We start from the raw sequence: 18,532 nt of genomic DNA on the forward strand, positions 1-18,532 counted from the left end.
CAAGTTTATTTATGAACCTGAAGAAGGAGCTGCTCGTTCCTAATACCATATTTTTTTACATTTAGGTAAAGCGTATTTGTGCCTTGAAATGGACATGACCTCTCAGGCTGTTGATCATGGTGGATGATATCCATCTAGTTCAAAGGTGAGCTGGATTTAGTTTTACCATTGCCAAGATTACTTTCAGTGTATCATAGGCTTCAAATTAATCTTATTATGCCTTATACTTGGGGTGGAGTTGCTGGAGGTTTTTCTCAAAGTTTGTTCACCCTCAGCTCTCAACCTTCCCTAAACTCTTGTAGGCACCACGGAGGTAGTTTCTCTCCATGTTCTTATGCCTCCGCCAATAGCAGACTGCTGTTACTTGTTACTAGGTGTTTGCCAGGTGCTGGTGATGGTTCTCTGCTGTCCTATATTTTTAGTCTTGGTAGGTTTATATGCCTGGGCCTTGGAGGATGAGATTTTCTTAAGGTTTCTGCCTCTCTTCCCTGCCAAATTCTCCTTTGTGTCTGTGGCAGGTCTTGCGTGGAAAAGATTTTCCTGCTCCTCCTTCGATCTTAAAAGTCCTCTAAAAGTATCTGTATAGAATTATGGGCTGAGGACTGTTTCTTTTCCTTCCCCCAGGAGTAGAGTTTTTTATTCCTTCTATCCTTCCCCTGGCAACAATGGGGACAAGAGTATTTGCTGCTCCTCTCCAGAGGCTCAAGCCTTTTGGGAGGAATACAGGGGGCACTTGGGAGCTTTTCCTACAGTAATAGATAATACTGTCCTCTGTGTGCACACTACTAAGGAAGGCTTTTTTCAGTCTCCCACCCTGCGCCGTCTTTCTTGTGAGTACCTGGTAAAGGTCATGGAAAAGAGCCTGTGAGTAAGTACAAGCTTCCCTTGCTTCTGTGGCAACGGAAGATTCTTTGTAGTTACTCCAGCCTACACTAGGCCTTTAGCAATTCATTCAAACGTGAGCTGTGCTCTTCTTACTTGCTTCTGTAATGGCCCAGAGTCCTCCCATGCTCTGGCATAGATCTAATCTCTGCTCTGGAGGAACTGTACCTCCTTGGATTTCAGGCTACTTCATTGATGTGCAGTGTCAGCTGAGCTCTTAGATTCAACTTTTTGGTTCAAGGTCAGCTGTGATTTTTGCAGGGGAGGAAACAATGCTCTTTCTACTTTTTTACATCGTAAGTGGAAGTGGAACTTTTATACATATTGTTTTGTATTATAGTCCCCCTCCCTCCTCACCATTCAATTAGTATTGCAAACAGTTTCCCTGGTCATGAAAACATTATTTTTAATAGCTGCATAGTATTGCTTTTTCTTAATGTGGCAATTTATCCAACCAAATTTATATCGTTGGGCATTACAACAGTCTTAATGTTCTATTTTTCCAGCATCTTTACCCCACCCACTTCCTGTAGTAGTGGGCTCCTTTCTCTAGAGAACACCCTAATTCCATGTGGTTCTATGGAGTTGCCAATCGTAGTACCCGAGCACCCTGGCTTCTGGTAAGAACAACCCAGGTCCTCCCTAGTATTTTGGGTACAATGATCGATTCAGAAGTGAGAATGTGAGAGAAGAAGGAACAAAATCTTTCTTCAGAAATGACTGTAACATAAATGAAAAATTTTGTCTACTGGGATCATAAAGCTGCAAGAATATGGATTGAGGTCTCACAGCTACCGTTTCCCCCACAAGTTGAAGGAACTCCTGTGGGCAGTAGTGAGGCAGGATAGTTAAGAAGCTAGGGAAATGCCTTGGCAAATGGAATGGGAAAACTTAGACAGATAGCTGAACAATCTGGCCGAGCAATTAACAGCCAGATACAGAGGGTCACCAGGGGGAAAGCCGCAGGTACCTAGCAACAGGCAAAACTGGCCCTGGCCCTGCCCCCGGGTGGCCTCTCCTCCCCTAGCATATCACTGTCATGTGGTTTAGACTGCCTGGCCTTCCTCCCTAGAGATAACATCTGGGCCTCAGTTGTATTTCAGCTCTAGACCCAGAAAAGCAGCAAAACAGGCGGTAGATGCCAGAACCAACTGTGATGACTAATGACCCCCTACCCTGGAGCCCACCAGTCAGTGGAGACTATGACCCTGAAAGGACACACCAGGAAAAGCTGATGAATATTCTATTGAAATCCTTCTCAAAGATCTTTCCTAAGCTCCCAGCCTTTAAAATCCTCAAGCTGTGCTCTCCCAGCATGTGCCCTCCCTCCCAGGAGCACACCTGCACCCCCCACCCCCACCCAGGTGTGCATCTCCTAAACAAGAGAGTCCATAAGACTTGCAACCAGGGAATCAGTGGGCAGTGGCGGCTCATCCCAGGCTAATGCCCTGAACCTATTCCCAAGGATCTGTTTTCTCTGACTTCCCAGTGAGCCAAAGCAGCCCCGCCCAGGCTCTCTCCTGTTGCTTTTACTATCCTAGGCACTTCCTTGTTTCCTTGTCCCCAGCTTTAATAAACATACTCTCCAAACCACCTGGACTCTTATTGTGAAATCTTTTCTGCACAAAGCCAGGAACCCGCACACCACCTCCGGCCCTAGGCAGACCTACTTTGGGCCTGGTCTCCTTTCTGGTAACAGTAGGAGACAAGCAAATAATGTTACCAGAAAGGGACCAAGTTGAGTACTGCCCCCACCCACCCTGCCTGGAACATGTAAACCGCTTGCACCTAAGTGTCCCTGGTTAGGGAGGATAAGATCTTGCTATTTATTATCTGGCTGGACATTGCTCAATGCTCAGCCCTTTAACTACCTGTCTCAGTTTCCCCATTCCACTTGCCGAGAAATTTTCCTTGCTTCTTCCTGACAGCATCAGTTCTGTAATTCCAGGCCATATAGTCTTCAGAATTTCTCTGGTTCTTTTAGTTCTTTCTTCATACCTTATCCACCCCAGTTACAAAAAACTCTTTTTCATTTATGTTGGTTTTATTTGGGTTGGTCATTGGTCCAGAAAGTATTCTCATTAATTTACATTCGAAGAGAGTCTCAAGTCTTACCACTATAAGGAGCACTAGAAAGAAACTCAACATATATTTTTTTTTTTGCATATGTTCATATTCTCTTTTCTCATTAAAAAACATTTCCATAGGAGTTGCTGGGTCAAAGAACATGCAGATCTGAAAAGCTTTTGATGCTCATTGTGAAATTACCTTCAGAAAGGTTGTCCATTTACAGTTTCTCAGGAGCGTCTATGTCCCTGTCTCCACACAGTCACTAATTCTCAATTAGAGGCATTCTGTGTTTCTGTTGAAACTGCTCCCATACCTGTGATCCCAAATATGTCTTAATAGAATAATAAAAGAAGGTGAAAAGATCAAATGGATACTGCTGTGACCTGCATGGCTAGTCCAACCAGACCTGAGGAGGAGCAACAATAAGACAGAGACATAATAGAGAGAAAAGCTGGGGCCAGGTGGGACACTGCTCTCTGATGGAGAAACAGTGACCCCGAGTTAGCTCAGCCTGTTTATTATACAGCAATAAGGAAGGGGGGAGTTTCAGAAACTTTATTTTCAAACACCAGATGTTTTCACCAGCCTCTGAGCTCAAGGTCAAGACTGTCGATACATTTTTGTCTGTGGCTCAGAAGGCTCCTGCGTGGGCCTTGCCAGCACACAGGATCAACAAGAGGCCTTGGGCAGAATGTTCCTGCGTGGGCCTTGCAAACACCACAGGGCCTTGTTCCTGGGTGAGCTTTGCAAACACCACAGGGCCTTGTCCGTGGCACAGAATGTTCCTTGGTGAGCTTTGCAAACACCACAGGAGCAACAAGAGACCTTGGCTCAGCTACCCTCCACAGGGCACAATCATTTGGAATAAAACCAGAAAAAAAGGGTGGAGTCCAAAATTTGTTCTGTGAATGTCACCACTGTGAATACTCAGCCCTGGCTTTTCCTCAACACAGGTATCATGGACTGGCTGAGCCAGTATGATATTTCAGGAAGAAATTAATTTAAGGAAGTGAACAGAACCTCTACTCATCTACCACCTTCGCCTAAGGCCCCAGTAGGTGATTGGCTGGAGCCTCGGTGGTAGCGCCACACCCTCCTGGGGAATGAAAATATATACTCCAGCAAGGAAGCAGATCTCTGGTTCCTGATTCTTCAGAATCAGTCTTACCCACAAAGATGTGGGCTCAACTCCTGCTAGGAATATTGGCTCTATCACCAGCTATAGCAGAAAAACTTCCGTAAGTGCTTGATGTCTGAGTTATTGAGGGCAAATGGCTTCTTTGTCTGCCTTTCTCAGACATACATATGTGGGGAGGAGATAACCTTTGGTTTATTTCAATTTCTTTCTCATCTTTTCTCTTCTTTGGTTGCATTTCTTTGTTACCCAGAGAGAAAAGTTCCCAAGAGGAAACTTTAAAAAAGCATAGTATGAAAATATAGTAGACTCCCTGTAATAGAACTAATTTCCTCCTTGGTGCCCTAGGCTTAGGTTCTCAGTGATGGCTTCCTGTTTGTGGGAGGTTTAAGGCTGTCCCCTCAGTTGTTTGTTACTTGTCTTCTTGTTCTTTATAGAAAATAAAATTCTTAAAGGCAGGGGCTCAGTCTGTTTAATTCACTGCCATATGCTGAGTGTTTAGGAGAGGGCTTAGTTTTCCATTGAATGGATACATCATTACTGTCCTGAAATACTTTTGCTTCTTTAACAGAAACTACCTGGTGACATTACCAGCCCAGCTTCACTTTCCCTCTACTCAGAAGGTTTGTTTGGATCTGAGCCCTGGGTACTATGATGTAAAATTCACTGTTACTCTGGAGACTAAGGACAAGACCCAGAAGTTGCTAGAACTCTACGGATTGGGGAAGAGGCACTTTCATTGCATGTCCTTCTTGGTAAGCACAGACTTAGCCTCCACTCTAATTCCATAGTTTCCTATTCTCCTCTCTAGATACTCACTACAATCTAACTTTAAGCATGGTTTCTATTATCTTACTTTTGCCAAGGCCCATAAACCTATCTCCCCTAAACCTGACTTCAGTTCCTGGCCATAACTCATTCACAATTTCCCTGACCTTGGATTTCTTCTTTTCTTTCTTGACCTTAGCCTCTGATTATTGTTTCTCTTCTTCCTGGCAAGTTCTTTTACGGCTCTACCCTTGTTACTCCCATCTAACTCCGTTTTTTCCTTTTACCCTCCCACTCTTGGGTTGAGACCAGTAGATTCTGCTCCCCCGTCTCCTACTCTTCCCCAGAGCACCCCTCTCTTGGCCAGGTACCACCTCCTGTGGGGGGCACAGAAGAAGTGGCTACAATCCGGGTGTCCGGAACCGGAAATAACATCAGCTTTGAGGAGAAGAAAACGGTGTTAATTCAGAGGCAGAAGCATGGTATCTTTGTGCAGACTGACAAACCTATCTACAACCCGGGGCAGCAAGGTAAGAGGCACACTTATGGGATGAGGCAGAAGGCTGGGGAAGCAGCGGCAGGTATTTGTAAACGGGCTCGCTTTGTGATTCGGTGGTCGGCCTAAGGAATGATGAGTGCAGAAGAGAGGAAGGTCTGAGGCTGCCTTGTTCCACAAGCCAGAGAGCAGTGGGTGGAGTTGCTCCTGTGTGTGTGTTTCTAAAACAGAAGCGCATGTTTCTTCTGGAATGAAACTTGGTAAGTGCAGTTGGATTGCTGGGTATTCCAGCAAGTTGCTTGTATATGAAGAATGCAAATACACATTTGGCTTGAGCTCCTGTTATTTGTATTTGTTTCTTACTCAGAGGGGGATTCCATTCTGAGGTTTCAGAGTTAGCAGCAGTTTGAAGGCTTTATCTTTCTCTCGGGTTTATTTATTTATTTTTTCAAAGTAAAACCTGGTGAGGTTTTGCTGACTCAGAAATATGTGTGAGGCCCTGGGCAGTTTGGCTCAGCGGTAAGAGTGTTGGCCTGCAAACCAAAGTGTCTCGAGTTTGATTCCTGGTCAAAGACATGTACCTCGGTTGTGAATTTAATCCCTGGCCCCGGTTAGGGTCATGCAGGAGGCAACCAATCAATGTGTCTCTCTCACATTGATGTTTCTCTTTCTCTCTCTCTCTCTCCCCCCTCCCCCTCCCTCCCTCCCTTCCACTCTATCCAAAAATCAATGGGGAAATATCCTTGGGTGAGGATTAAAAAAAAAAAGAAAAAAAGAAAAGAAATATGTGTGAGAAGTAGAAGGGCGGAAGAAAGGTTCTGAGAGGAGAAATATCCGCTTTGCTAACGATGCCTGTTTCCTTCCAGTGCACTTCCGAATTGTCACCCTGGACAGCAACTTTGTTCCAGTGAACGACACGGTGAGAATTTAGTTGGGAAGAAGGAAAAGGGTAGGGCGGACTGAGAGAGAACAGGGAGAAGGGGATTCTTTCCAAGGGTGTGAGGAGGGGAGGCCCTCTGTGAGGCAGAATGGAGGTGGGAACTGGGAACTGAAATACAAGCCTAAATCCTCCTAGCTCCTGTCTGCCTGAAAACAGGCAGAGACGTCTAGTTCTCAGGTCTGTTATCTGAGAACATCAGTGAGGTTAACATTACTGAGAGATGGTTACATTACATTCCCTGTCATTTGTTTAAAAAAAATTTTTTTTTCTTTATTGATTTTAGGGAAAGAGGAAGGGATGGGGGAGAGAGAGAGAAACATTGATGAGAGAGAACATAGACTGGCTGCCTCCTGTATGCCCCCCACTGGGGATTGGGCCCACATCCTGGGCATGTACCCTGACTGGGAATCGAACTGGCGACCTCTTGGTGCATAGGTCAACACTCAACCACTGAGCCACACCAGCTGGGCACGTTCCCTATAGCTATAAAAGATTTTTGCAAACTTCAGGACTTCCAGGAACGACATCAAGATGCTTGGCAGTTCATGTATTAAGAAATAATTCAGGAGTGTGTTTAACAAAAGGAGGAAATAAGAATATTCGCCCCCTCATCTCTTTTTACTATGCGGCAAAGTGATTTATAAAACAGACAATTCTTTTAAGGCAACATTTCAAAATTCCAATTTATGAAGTAGACAGTACTCAGAAGGCAACTTTTAAAAAGTGCCAAAGGTAAAAATGTGGCAACATTTGGCGAATACTTAAATTTTTCTCGAACAACTCCATCCCTAGAATCACAAGCCTTAGAGAGGTTTGATCTCAGTTCAGGGCTTGTGTTGTTTCTGTGTGCTTGTGAAATACTCATTCCCACAACCCTCTGCTGCCTTCTTTCTCCTTCAGTCACAGCTCATGGAATCAGAGGAAACTTTTACAGATAATTAGAGGGAAAACATTATATTTTTGTTCTACAGGGAGGCCTTGGGCTTACTGAGCAGTAGCCTCCCCCTCCACGGCCTTCTGTCCCAATTTAGAATTCTTTTTAGTTCTCCTTTCTTTATCAGTAGTTCAGTATAATATTGAGTTAATATTGAGTCCTTATTGTTTAACAGACTGTTGATTCCAGAGCTAAAAAGCAGAAGTGCTAAGGTGAAAGTGGCCACAGGCAAAGTTACCTCACACCACTGCCTTTGAGGCTGAGCTCATTAGCCACCCGTTAGGTTATCTTTCCTCTGCCCCTTGTACGCGCCACATGACTGGGAGGCGCTCTGGTTTCCACAGTTATGCTCTGTGTCTAATGTAAAATGACTCCTTCCTCTCCACTCCATTTCTCGGGCCAGCACCCTCACCCACGTTCCAGTTTGAACACTGAAAATTTGAAACGCTTATACACGGAAGTTACCCAAAGGAATTTAACAAGAAACTGAGAAACAAAGATTATGACTATATAGAGCACAATGTTTTATCCTCAAGCAACTAAAGTGTACTTGAGATGAATTGACCCTGTCACCATTCATTCAGAAACCTCAGGCAGCCTCCAGCTGGAAATGCTGTCTTCCTGGCTGAACACTTGGTTCCTTCAGAGTCTACTTCTGGGTAATTGGTGTCCTCCCTGCTTCTTGACGCCCTGTGTGAGAAAAATACTTTATGAGAGGAAGTGTTCTTTTTCTGGAATTTATAAGCTTCTATAGTAATTTCAGTGATATGTGCCTCCTTATTGTCTCTATAGCCCTGGTCTGTGGAAGTCCTGTCCTTCCTTGATCCAGAAGTGGAACAGAATAGGCCACCCCAAAATGTGCCACTTTGGCATGTGGGTTATTTTGAGCTGAAGGCAGTTAAGACTCTGAAGACTCAAGAAAAACGTTTACTTCGCTTTTAACTAGCTAAAAGAATTTAGATGGGGAGCCGGTACCAGAAAAAGCTATCAGCTGAGATAATTTTCTTTATCTGAAAGACTTACCTGCATGGCAGGGCAAACATCTGATGACCAAACATCTTCCAAGCATTCTTATCTTCCTGTGAGTTGCCGTCCTCACCTTTGAAGCCCCAGACCCCTGTTCCATTCCTTAGCTCAGGATGGCGTTTAAGCCTCAATTGCCTGACTCCTTTTCAGTCTCATGGTCTTTGTGGTGCTCTTATATGTATGCAGTTAATTTTGATTTTTTTTTTTCCTGTTAACCTGTCTTAGGTCAACTTAATTATTAGACTAACCAAAGAACCTAGAAGGGAAGAATGGAAAATTTTTCCATCCCTACAATCTCTCTCTCATGTTTTGGCTTTCCTGAAGAATTGTCATTATCCTTGATATCAAGGCGGATGTTTGTATTTAGTGACGCTCTGCTTCTTCCCTGGTCAGCATCACATGGTATTTGGCCCTAGGATCAAAGGCAAGCACCAGCTAGATTCCATTCCATCTCCAAGCGAGACCCAAACTTTGTGCCCGCTCTAAGCACTTCAGATCTCAACTCCAGCTTTCAACCTCATTCAGTTGCAAGTCCTTTTAAGAGTAATACTAACTGGAAAGCTCTGAATCCAACAAATGTATAGTCTCTAATCAGATTTTTTTTTATTATATTCACACTCTAGACCTTGTACTTAACTATTTCCATGGCCATGATTTTGTAAAATTCTAACAATTACAATTTCAAAATCAAAACACCTTACACAAACAGAAAAAACACAGTAAGACAGTAATTCTCTCATAGGAAAATGATCTCTGAGCAGTCATTTTGTTTTCAACTTTTAATTATTAGAATTTTCAAACGTAACACCAAGATTCAACATGCTTAATTTTGCCACATTTGTTTTAGTCTATCTTTTTTTTTTTTTTTTTTTTTGCTGAATAATTTAAAATAAGTTGCAGACATCATGTTACTTCCAAATACTTTAGCATATAGCTTCTAAAAAGAATATCTTTTAAAAAATCATGCCCTGGCCGGTTTGGCTCAGCTGTTAGAGCGTTGGCCCTCAGACCAAAGGGTCATGGGTTTGATTCCAGTCAAGGGCATGTGCCTTGGTTGTGGTTTGACCCCCAGCCCTGGTTGGGGTCATGAGGGAGGCAACCAATTGATATGTCTTTCACATCGATGTTTCTCTCTCTCTCTCCCTCCTTCCCTACCACTTTATCTGAAAATCTATGGAAAAGTATCCTCCAGTGAGGATTAAAAAAAAAAAAAAATGTTTTACCATCACCACCACCACCACCAAAGGGGGAAAAAAATCATAATATTATTGTCACACCTAAAAAAATTGATAATAAGTACTTAATATCATTTAATATGCAGTCTTAAATCAGTTTTGTCCAAATTTTCAAGCTAAGAGAAAAAAAAATCTATGCATTAGGTTTAATTATTAGTTAAAAAATTTTTAATGTAAAATAATCTCCCTTTTTTAAATTATATTTACTTTTTTTTTTTTCTGAGAGAGATCAAGCTAAATGGCTTTTAAAATGTCTTCATTCTGAAATAAGACACTGACTTTAAGGAAGCCTATTTGACATTCTTAATTTGTCTGATTATTTTCTTATTGTGTAATCTAATGTGTTCCCCTATATTCTGGAAGAAGGAGTGAGGTCTTAATTAGATTTAAGCTAAACATTTTTGGCAAAAATACTTAGTAGGTAATACTGTGAACCTCAAATGTATCACTTCAGGAAGGAAACACATAAAATCCGGTTTTCCACAATCAGTGGTGATGAATTTGACTACTGGCTAAGGTGGTGACAGATTAATTTCTCCAATGTAAAGCTATGTCTTCTTTGAAATTGGGAAGTGATTTTGAGGTGATACTCATGCCTAGCACAATGATGTGTTCTCCACCAACTTAATGGTTTTAGCCTCCATTTTCTCAAGTAAACTATATATGATCCTTTGATGGAACTCTTTTAAACAAAATTTTTTAGAAATTGTTTTGCAATGCTTGAAAATACAGCTCCCATCCAGTGGCATGCAAATAGCAGAGAAGGGGCCAGGAAGTAGTTGGCTCCAAGAAGAGATTCCACCCATGGGGACCTCAGATGCTAACGCTTTCTGGAAGAGCTCAGTCACAGAGCACAGAGGGATGGCGGAGTGTCTGAAGTTCCATTCCTTCAAATATTTTGGGGACTGGCAACCCCTTTGAGGAGATCCCTTCTCTCTCTTCCCCCAGCCAGCCTTTGCCCCATTGTTATCAGAGCACACAATGAGCCATTTGAAAGGAAGGAGTGGGCAATAGAGAAAGAAAGAGGCCTTGTGAACTTCTTGCTTTCAACAAGCTTATAGCTTATTGCTTATCCTTCTTTAACCTACCTCATCTGGTTTTCCTTTTCAGTATTCTGTGGTGGAACTGCAGGTAAGTAACATTTCTTTTGCTTTTCTGTCAGTGGTGAAGAAGAAGGAAGGAGAGTTTGGTGCTAAACTTGGAAGCCAGAAAGAGTTCTGAGATCTTGGCCTAGAGCCTGAGACTCTGCCCATCACCGAGTGCCCACAATGCCACCTACGTTGTACCTGTTCTCTTGCCTCTGCCCACCCCTGTCCTCTCAGCCCTAAACTTCTGTAAGGAAAGCCACCAATTCCTGTTCAGCTAACCCTCCCACTCTGATTCCTGTAAGTCCCTGTGCCACACCAGTTCACCTGGTTCGGTACTCCTCTTAGTTCTCAGTAATAAGCTCTTGTCACAGACACTTGACAGTTGAATATGACGTGAATATCAGTTGAGTGTCTGAGAAGTGTTAAGAAGAAAAGCTCCTAGAAGTGTGAATTCCCCACAGCATCCCCTCCATTTTTCTGTTAAATTAGCTCTCTCTCAGGTATCTTACAATCAATCCCTTCAGCATTGTCCCTTAACAGGGACCGAGAATATAGTAAACATTCTATGTAAAGGACATCCTAAATTCCACTTTCTGGAACTGGTCATAACACCTTAGAGGGCTCAGTCTGACCATTTGAAACCACAGGATCCTTTTCTTCCCACATGGGGGCTGACCCTATAGGTAAATGCATCTCATTCAGCAATGAAGGAAATTATAAATAACCCAGGGAGCTGTTCTTCCTAGACATAGACCATGGGGGGATTCTTTACCTGCTATTTGCATTGCAAAGTGGGAATCAGACAGGCAGGTACATCATGAGATTCCTTTTTAATGGACACAGGATCCAAATAGCAACAGGATTGCACAGTGGCTGGACATGGTGCCCAAACAAGGCATTGTGGAGCTATCCTTCCAACTGGCAGCAGAAGCAATGCTGGGCACCTACACAGTGGCAGTAGCCGAGAGCAAGACTTTGGCCACCTTCAGTGTAGAAGAATACGGTAGGTGGGAGAATTATGAGGTCCAAGTGTTGGACATAATCTGATCACAAAATCAGCACAGGTAAGGTAAAATCTACTCTCAGGAGGGTTATTTATTCATTTTTAAATCAATCCTAAACCAGCTAATAACATCAGAAGCATTTTACCTTAATAAAGCCCCCCTTAACTAATTAATTACCATTTTTATACCCCACTGTTCACTACCTGTGTGGTGAAGTTCTTCTATTCCTTTCCCACTTTTCCTTCCGTTCCGTTCTCTCCAGTGCTGCCTAAGTTCAAGGTGGAGGTGGTGGAGCCCAGGCAGTTATCAGTGATGGAAGATTCTTTCCCAGTAAAAATCTGTGGCAGGTAAGAATAAGGCTCTGGATCTAGTGGAGATTAAAGCTACATTTAGAAGTGTGTTGAGGAGTGTTATGGAGAGATGGAGGTGGCGGTTAAAACTTGGGATATTTTATGTAGTCTAGAGTCATGCCTTCTTCAAGAGCTCATTTCCTAATGGCAGTTCTGCTCTTACTTCCCACTGCTCACTCAGCATCATTAATGTCGAGTCCTCTTTGTGCTGAACAGAATATTGTATCTCGTGGAGAAATAGGAGTAAGAAAAAAAGGCACTATTCTTTCCTTTGGATGGTACTTTTTGTGTAATATCAGTACTCTAGGCTTTGGGGAAAGAGCTGGAGAAGGGTAGGATTGTCAGAGCACTTGTGGAGGCTGGAGTGTGGGAACAAATGGAAAGTGGTGTTTTGGAGAACGAAGGTTGGCTCTCAAGTGGAATTTCCCAATTCTGATGCCTCATGCTTTTCTGGGTTAGGTACACCTATGGAAAGCCCATGCTGGGGGCAGTGCAGGTATCTGTGTGTCAAAGGGCACATACTTACTGGTTGGGAGAGGCAGAACAGAAACAACTACCTGACAAATGCAGGAACCTCTCTGGACAGGTGAGTAAATGGGATATAGAAAAGGCACCTATTCACATATCTAAAAGAGTAAATAAGCACCAATATAGACAAGTGATATAGCCCTGGCCAGTTTGGCTCAGTGGTTAGAGCATCCACCTGCAGTCCAGAGAGACCCGGGTTTGGTTCAAGCTAGGGGCATGTGCCTCGGTTGCAGTTTGTCCCCGGCCCTGGTTGGGTTGTGTGGGTGGCAACCACTCGATGTGTCTCTTTCACGTTGATGTTTCTCTCTCTCTCTCCCTTCCACTCTATCTGGACAAAATATTGAAAAATGTCCTCGGGTGAGGATTAAAAAAAAAAAAGAAAAAAGAAAGTGGTATAAAACCCAGAGTAGAAAACATTTTACATGATTATTATCCCAGTTCCAAAGAACAAAGGAGTCTTTTTTATACCAAACAGATCAAGTATTTTAGAATCTACCTTGTAATCAAGAATAAATGTAAACCCTTGGGAGATAGAATTTTCCTATTCTACAGTTGGTTCTTTTCCTCGTCTCATATTTTTGAGCTTCAAAGCTGTTTCATGGGGACTATACATGTGCAGATGTATACTCTATGGTACGGGAGAGTTTTTCTATCTTAAAGATGAAGAAATTAAAATCTTAAGATAAGAAAGTATTTCCTTTTACAGTACATTATGAAATGGAAGTTGTGATTAGATTGTTCATCCTCTCTCCCTCTCTCTGATTGATTCACTAGACTGACAAAGCAGGATGCTTCTCAGCTTCTGTGAACATGTCCAGCTTCAACCTCACTGGTTATATGTACAGCCGCAGCATCAACATTGTGGCTGCTGTGGTGGAGGAAGGGACAGGTAAGCGGAACACTTCTTGGTTCATTAAGAAAAGAGAAAGGAAAGGGGCTGTTCCAGGGACACACCTACTCAGAATATTCACTGCCCTCTGAGGTATGATTCATTAGTGTTTGGGGGTGACTTCCTAGTTTGCAGAGAGACATGCCAGATTCTAATCTGCCATCCAGTACCTATTTCCCTCAAATGTTTGGGGAGGAGGAGTTGGTTCGGATCTTTGGCTAGAAATAAATTTAGCTTTATATTTCCAGGGGCACTATCCTTTCACAGATTTTGTATTAAACATGAAGATGAGGACTTCGGGCATTTATATGATTGTACATCTGGTTTCCCTCTGCAGGTGTGGAGGCCAATAGCACTCAGGATATCTACATTTCTTCACGTGTAGGATCAATGACCTTTGAAGATACCAATAGTTATTATTACCCCAATTTCCCCTTCAGTGGGAAGGTATGTTGAAACCTGTCTCTGCACAGACCAAAAAAGAAAAAGAAAAAAAAAGCTGAACTGTTGCATCTTTTTTGCAGACTTATAAAAATAAAACTAACAGCATTGTTCTGAGTACTCTATGGGTATTTATTTATTTAATATATACAATAATGCTGTGAGATGGACACTATTATGGGCCCCATTTTACAGATGAGGAGACTAAGGCAAGAGAGGTTAAGTAATATTCCCAAGGTTATACAGTTAGTAAGTGGTAACTATGATAAAAACTAGGCGGCCTGCATCCAGAATGTATACTCTTCTTATGTTGTTTTGCCCTTAATCCCATATGAGATGTACCTTGAATATTAATGTGACTTTGGTGCCCTTCCTAATGCCAAGGGCTGATATTCTAATGTTCAAATCTTTGAATTTTAGAGCTGCAAGGTATTTGGAGAAATCATCTAATCTGGGCTCCTGCTTCTGGGCAAAGTTAATATCAAACTTTGCTTGACAGAGAGCCATTTGTAGATTCTTATGCATTTTTTGAAGAAAGTTTAAAATTTTCTTTATTAATATCTTCTTTCTAATACCTAAAATCTATCCCTCTGTCTAGTTTATCTTTCTTCACGTCTCAGACAACTGGTCAACATAGTAATGTACATATTCACACCCATTTATTTCTTAGTCATCTTTTCTCTAGACCAAGAGTGGATCCAGTTTTTCTTAGAGCCTTATGTCATACAGTCTGGGAGTGAATGAAGGACTCTAAAGCTTCATTAGCTACATGGAAAATATGCTTCTGCTCCATCCTAAGCTACTTCTGTTTGTTTCTCAATTTTTCATAAATCCTAGTTTCCAACCCTTGAATACATTTACCTTTTTCTGGACTCTTTCCTGAAATGTACAGTATTCTTAGAGTTTCTGTTATCACATTACCTCACCTCATACTTGAACTTACTCCAAACCTAACTCTAATGACCTTCATCCCTCAGATAAGAGTCAAGGGACATGATGGCTCCCCCCTTAAGAACCATGCAGTGTTTCTGACGATTTCTGGCATAAATGCAACCATCAACAATACCTTAATTACTGACAGCAATGGCCTCGCATCCTTCAAGCTGGATACGGTGGATTGGAATGGGACAGACATTTTTCTGGAGGTAAGCATTGAGGAGGACCAGCTCTCCAGCAAAGAAGGCTTCCCTGAAGGAAAACTTCAAAATGTTTCTATTCCCCCTCTCCATTTGTAATTCCATCGTCCTTACTTACCAATTCTGCAGCCTAGTTGGCAAAAACTTTTTCTTAGATCCTGTTTGCTTTCTTTTGTGTGTGTGTGTGGTACGTGCCCCTAGCGGGAACTGAACCCGGGACTCTCTGGTCCACCCGCCAACGCTCAACCACTGAACCAAGCTGGCCAGGGCTCCTGCTTGCTTTTCATAGTCATCAAATAAATTACCTTTCAGACCCAAATTGCTCTTTATACTAATCCATCTTATAATGTATTTCCATCTTTATCAGCTCCTAATTTGAAATCAGAATAGGGAGAAGAAAATGGTCCAGAGTTGTCTTCTTCCTCCTGTCCCTTTACTCTTCCCCCATTACTCATAAAAGTGGAAAATAAGAGAACTCTAGATCTTGGATACTTGTAAGGAAGCCTACTTGTATCAGTTATCAATGGTCACACAATGCTGCTTAATAAACAACTACAAAACTTTAGTATTATACAACAAAAAACATCTATTGTTCGTGCATTTGGGGTAGTAAGTGAGGCAGCTCATAGGATATTCTCATGGAACAATGAGTTGCAAGAGCAATGTGGATATGCAAGGCTTTTCCAAACCTCCACTTAGCTTACACATGCTAGCATCTATTTCCAACAAGTCACATGGCGGGCCCACTGGAAGATTACATGGTGAAGGATGTTGATGCAAGGAGAGCTGAAAAATGGAAGCCATTAATGTAACCATTCTGCTGTCCTATTTAAGCAAATACATGCTATTTGCTTTGTGGCTAATTTAACTATTTCTTCAGGTATCACTTGATCATGCTACTTAGAAATAATTATCTTCAATCCTGTTATCTTCTATACCTAGTTTCCTTGTGCCTGGTGATATATTCTTTAATTTCTCTATAATCTTAGTCATGCTTATCTGTTCCCTAGGCACCACTCTGTAAAAGTATATCATCCACAATTTTCCATTACTTGACAACTACAATTCAGCCTGTGTTTCACTCTCCTGCATACTAAAATGCTGCTGCACATAGCCACTATTATGGATTCCTCAAATATCCTTGGCTGAACTTCTAGTAAAATATCTACATGTCATTCTTAGGCAGTGAAGATTTGAGAGAGATCTATTTGAAACTTATAACAAGTCATTGGGGTTAATATCATTGGGGGACATGCTAAAAGAGCCTTTTTCCCCTCCCCTCTTTCTCAGGGCAGGTTCCAAATGGAAGATTTGAAATATAATCTAGAACAGGTACATCCATACTACGAAAGTGCGTACCTGATCCTGAAACCCTTCTACAACACAACTCGCAGCTATCTTGAAATCCACCGGCTAAATGGCATCTTGCAATGTGGACAGCCCCAGGAAGTGCTGGTGGAGTATTACATTGATCCAGCTGATGCAAACCCGGACCAGGAAATCACTTTCTCCTACTATGTGAGACTGGAAGATGAGGGCTGGTGAAATGTGTTGGGAAGGAAAGGGGATGAGGAGAGTCAACTGGAGAGAGTGGGTAGACCATCCAGATAGAGATAATGCAAGCCACCTAGGTAATTTCGAACATTTTAGAAGCCACATTAAAAAACAGGTAAAGCTAAATTTTAAAATATATTTTATATGAGCAGTGTAGGTGTAGCGGAAAGGGGAAAATGAGAAATAAAGAGATTGTGAGCAGGATTCCAGGGAAATTGTGTGGGGAAATAAGATGAGGAATTAACAATAAAATGTTTCTGGCCAGGGCTGAAAGGGAACTGGGTGCTTGGGTGGGAGGGAGGGTGAGGAGAGGATGGGACTCAGAATAAATTTTATTCTGTGTTTTATTGGAAATACTTTAAAATAGATGAAACAGCTCAGCCGGTGTGACTCAGTGGATTGAGCTTTGTCCCATAGACTGAGAAGTCCTGGTCAGGGCACATGGCTGGGTTTCCGGCTCAATGCCTAGTAGGGGCTGTGCAGGAGGCAGCCAATCGATCTATCAATGTTTCTATCTATTTATCGCTCTAAAAAAAATATATATATATATATATTAAAAAAATAAAATAAAAAGATGATACAGGGTTAAAATTAACATTAACAGCTTTGTTGGAGAAATAAAATCACAACTTGGAGCCTGAGAGAAATGTATAAATATAAGCAGCTTTATGACTCACCTCATGATAGTGAGGATTAGACTCCTGCAAAGTTCCCTATCATCCTCTCGAAGTCTCTGGAGACTTTCTCCCCACTGAATCATCCCAGTGTCTTTATCATCCCCCTGCCTCCCTCAAGCTAAAACAATCATCCTCACACAACACAACAAGGAAGGGTAGGTGGGAAATAACAAGTCAGAATGATAATGCAGACTCTGTCTTTAGGACGGAATGCAGGCAGACCCAGGAGAAGAGTGGAGTTGGGGCTGCTCAGTGTGGAAGGGCTTAGTGTCAGATGACAGTCTGAGTAACCAGTCATAGAGCCCTTGACTGGCATCAGGGATGACAGCTGGCTCAGAAAAATTTCACTGAATTCAGTTTCAAGTGAGAGTGAACAGGAAGAGTTAGAAAAGGAGATTTCTCCTCCAGAGCGACAAATGTCAGATGAGCTCAAGGCAGTTTAAGGTGCATTCATTTCCATGGAATTTTATATTGGTAATAATAATAATAATAACAATAATAGAAATTTGTGAGATGGATTTTAGCTAAGTTTATGTTACAAAGATGATAAGAGAATAAAATCTGGAGATCTTCAAGAAATTGTGGACAATAGTCTACTGTGAAGAATGGTTTCTTTTTGGCCTCAAGGCAATGATGACTTTTGTCTCCTCTCACCAACCCCCATGGTTCTCAGGCAGATTTTCAACTGGAGGAATAGTCATCAGGACCATTGGCAGTATCCAGCATTTGACAAGCTAAAAGATGCTCTGTGAACTATTGAGTCAAAGTCTAGAACTGTGAATAGACTCTCCTTTACAGAGAGATGCAGGGATGCTCCAGTAATAGGGTCAAGGTTATCTCTCATAACATCTGTGCTGTTGATGATTTTTTTTTCTCTTTCATAGTTAACAAGGAAAGGAAGTTTGGAGATGGAGGGGCAGAAACACCTGAACTCTAAGAAGAAAGGTGAGTGTTTATGTTTCTCTTGGAAGAGAAAAAAATATTTTAAACTTCCAGGAAATAGTTCTTATACATAGAAGCAATGAGAACAGAACAGTAACAATAACCATAGAAGAATAAGAAAATGAGAAATTACTTGCATCATGTGGTGTGCTGCTGGCCCAATGGGCGGTGCAAACATATGGCTGGATGTCGTGGGTAGGTGGGTGCACTCTCATCCCTTTATATTCCTCTTCTCTTTCAGGACTGAAAGACTCCTTCTCTCTCTCACTGACATTCAATTCCAGACTCGCCCCCGATCCTTCCCTGGTGGTCTATGCCATTTTCCCCAGTGGAGGTGTTGTAGCTGACAAAGTCCAATTCTCAGTAGAGATGTGCTTTGACAATCAGGTAAAATGGCGGTTGAAAAGGGTGAAGGAAATATCTGGGACTAGAGAGAG

General features: G+C 42.1%; 1 protein-coding gene across 1 annotated transcript in view; it reads left to right on the plus strand.

Annotated features, from left to right (window-relative positions):
- The first annotated feature begins 4,114 nt into the window (after positions 1 to 4,114).
- Positions 4,115 to 18,532, plus strand: part of A2ML1 (alpha-2-macroglobulin like 1) — a 32,359-nt gene continuing 17,941 nt past the window's right edge. Inside the window, exons 1-14 of the mRNA XM_036250835.1 lie at positions 4,115 to 4,190; positions 4,659 to 4,842; positions 5,223 to 5,385; positions 6,218 to 6,270; positions 10,597 to 10,617; positions 11,418 to 11,577; positions 11,841 to 11,925; positions 12,388 to 12,514; positions 13,231 to 13,345; positions 13,683 to 13,792; positions 14,764 to 14,931; positions 16,213 to 16,440; positions 18,038 to 18,098; positions 18,337 to 18,482. Coding sequence (XP_036106728.1) covers positions 4,129 to 4,190; positions 4,659 to 4,842; positions 5,223 to 5,385; positions 6,218 to 6,270; positions 10,597 to 10,617; positions 11,418 to 11,577; positions 11,841 to 11,925; positions 12,388 to 12,514; positions 13,231 to 13,345; positions 13,683 to 13,792; positions 14,764 to 14,931; positions 16,213 to 16,440; positions 18,038 to 18,098; positions 18,337 to 18,482 — 1,683 coding nt within the window. The 5' untranslated portion in view covers positions 4,115 to 4,128. The remainder of the gene's footprint in view (positions 4,191 to 4,658; positions 4,843 to 5,222; positions 5,386 to 6,217; positions 6,271 to 10,596; positions 10,618 to 11,417; positions 11,578 to 11,840; positions 11,926 to 12,387; positions 12,515 to 13,230; positions 13,346 to 13,682; positions 13,793 to 14,763; positions 14,932 to 16,212; positions 16,441 to 18,037; positions 18,099 to 18,336; positions 18,483 to 18,532) is intronic.

The sequence above is a fragment of the Molossus molossus genome, unplaced genomic scaffold, assembly GCF_014108415.1.
Source record: "Molossus molossus isolate mMolMol1 unplaced genomic scaffold, mMolMol1.p scaffold_m16_p_10, whole genome shotgun sequence".
NCBI classification, from domain to species: Eukaryota; Metazoa; Chordata; class Mammalia; order Chiroptera; family Molossidae; genus Molossus; species Molossus molossus.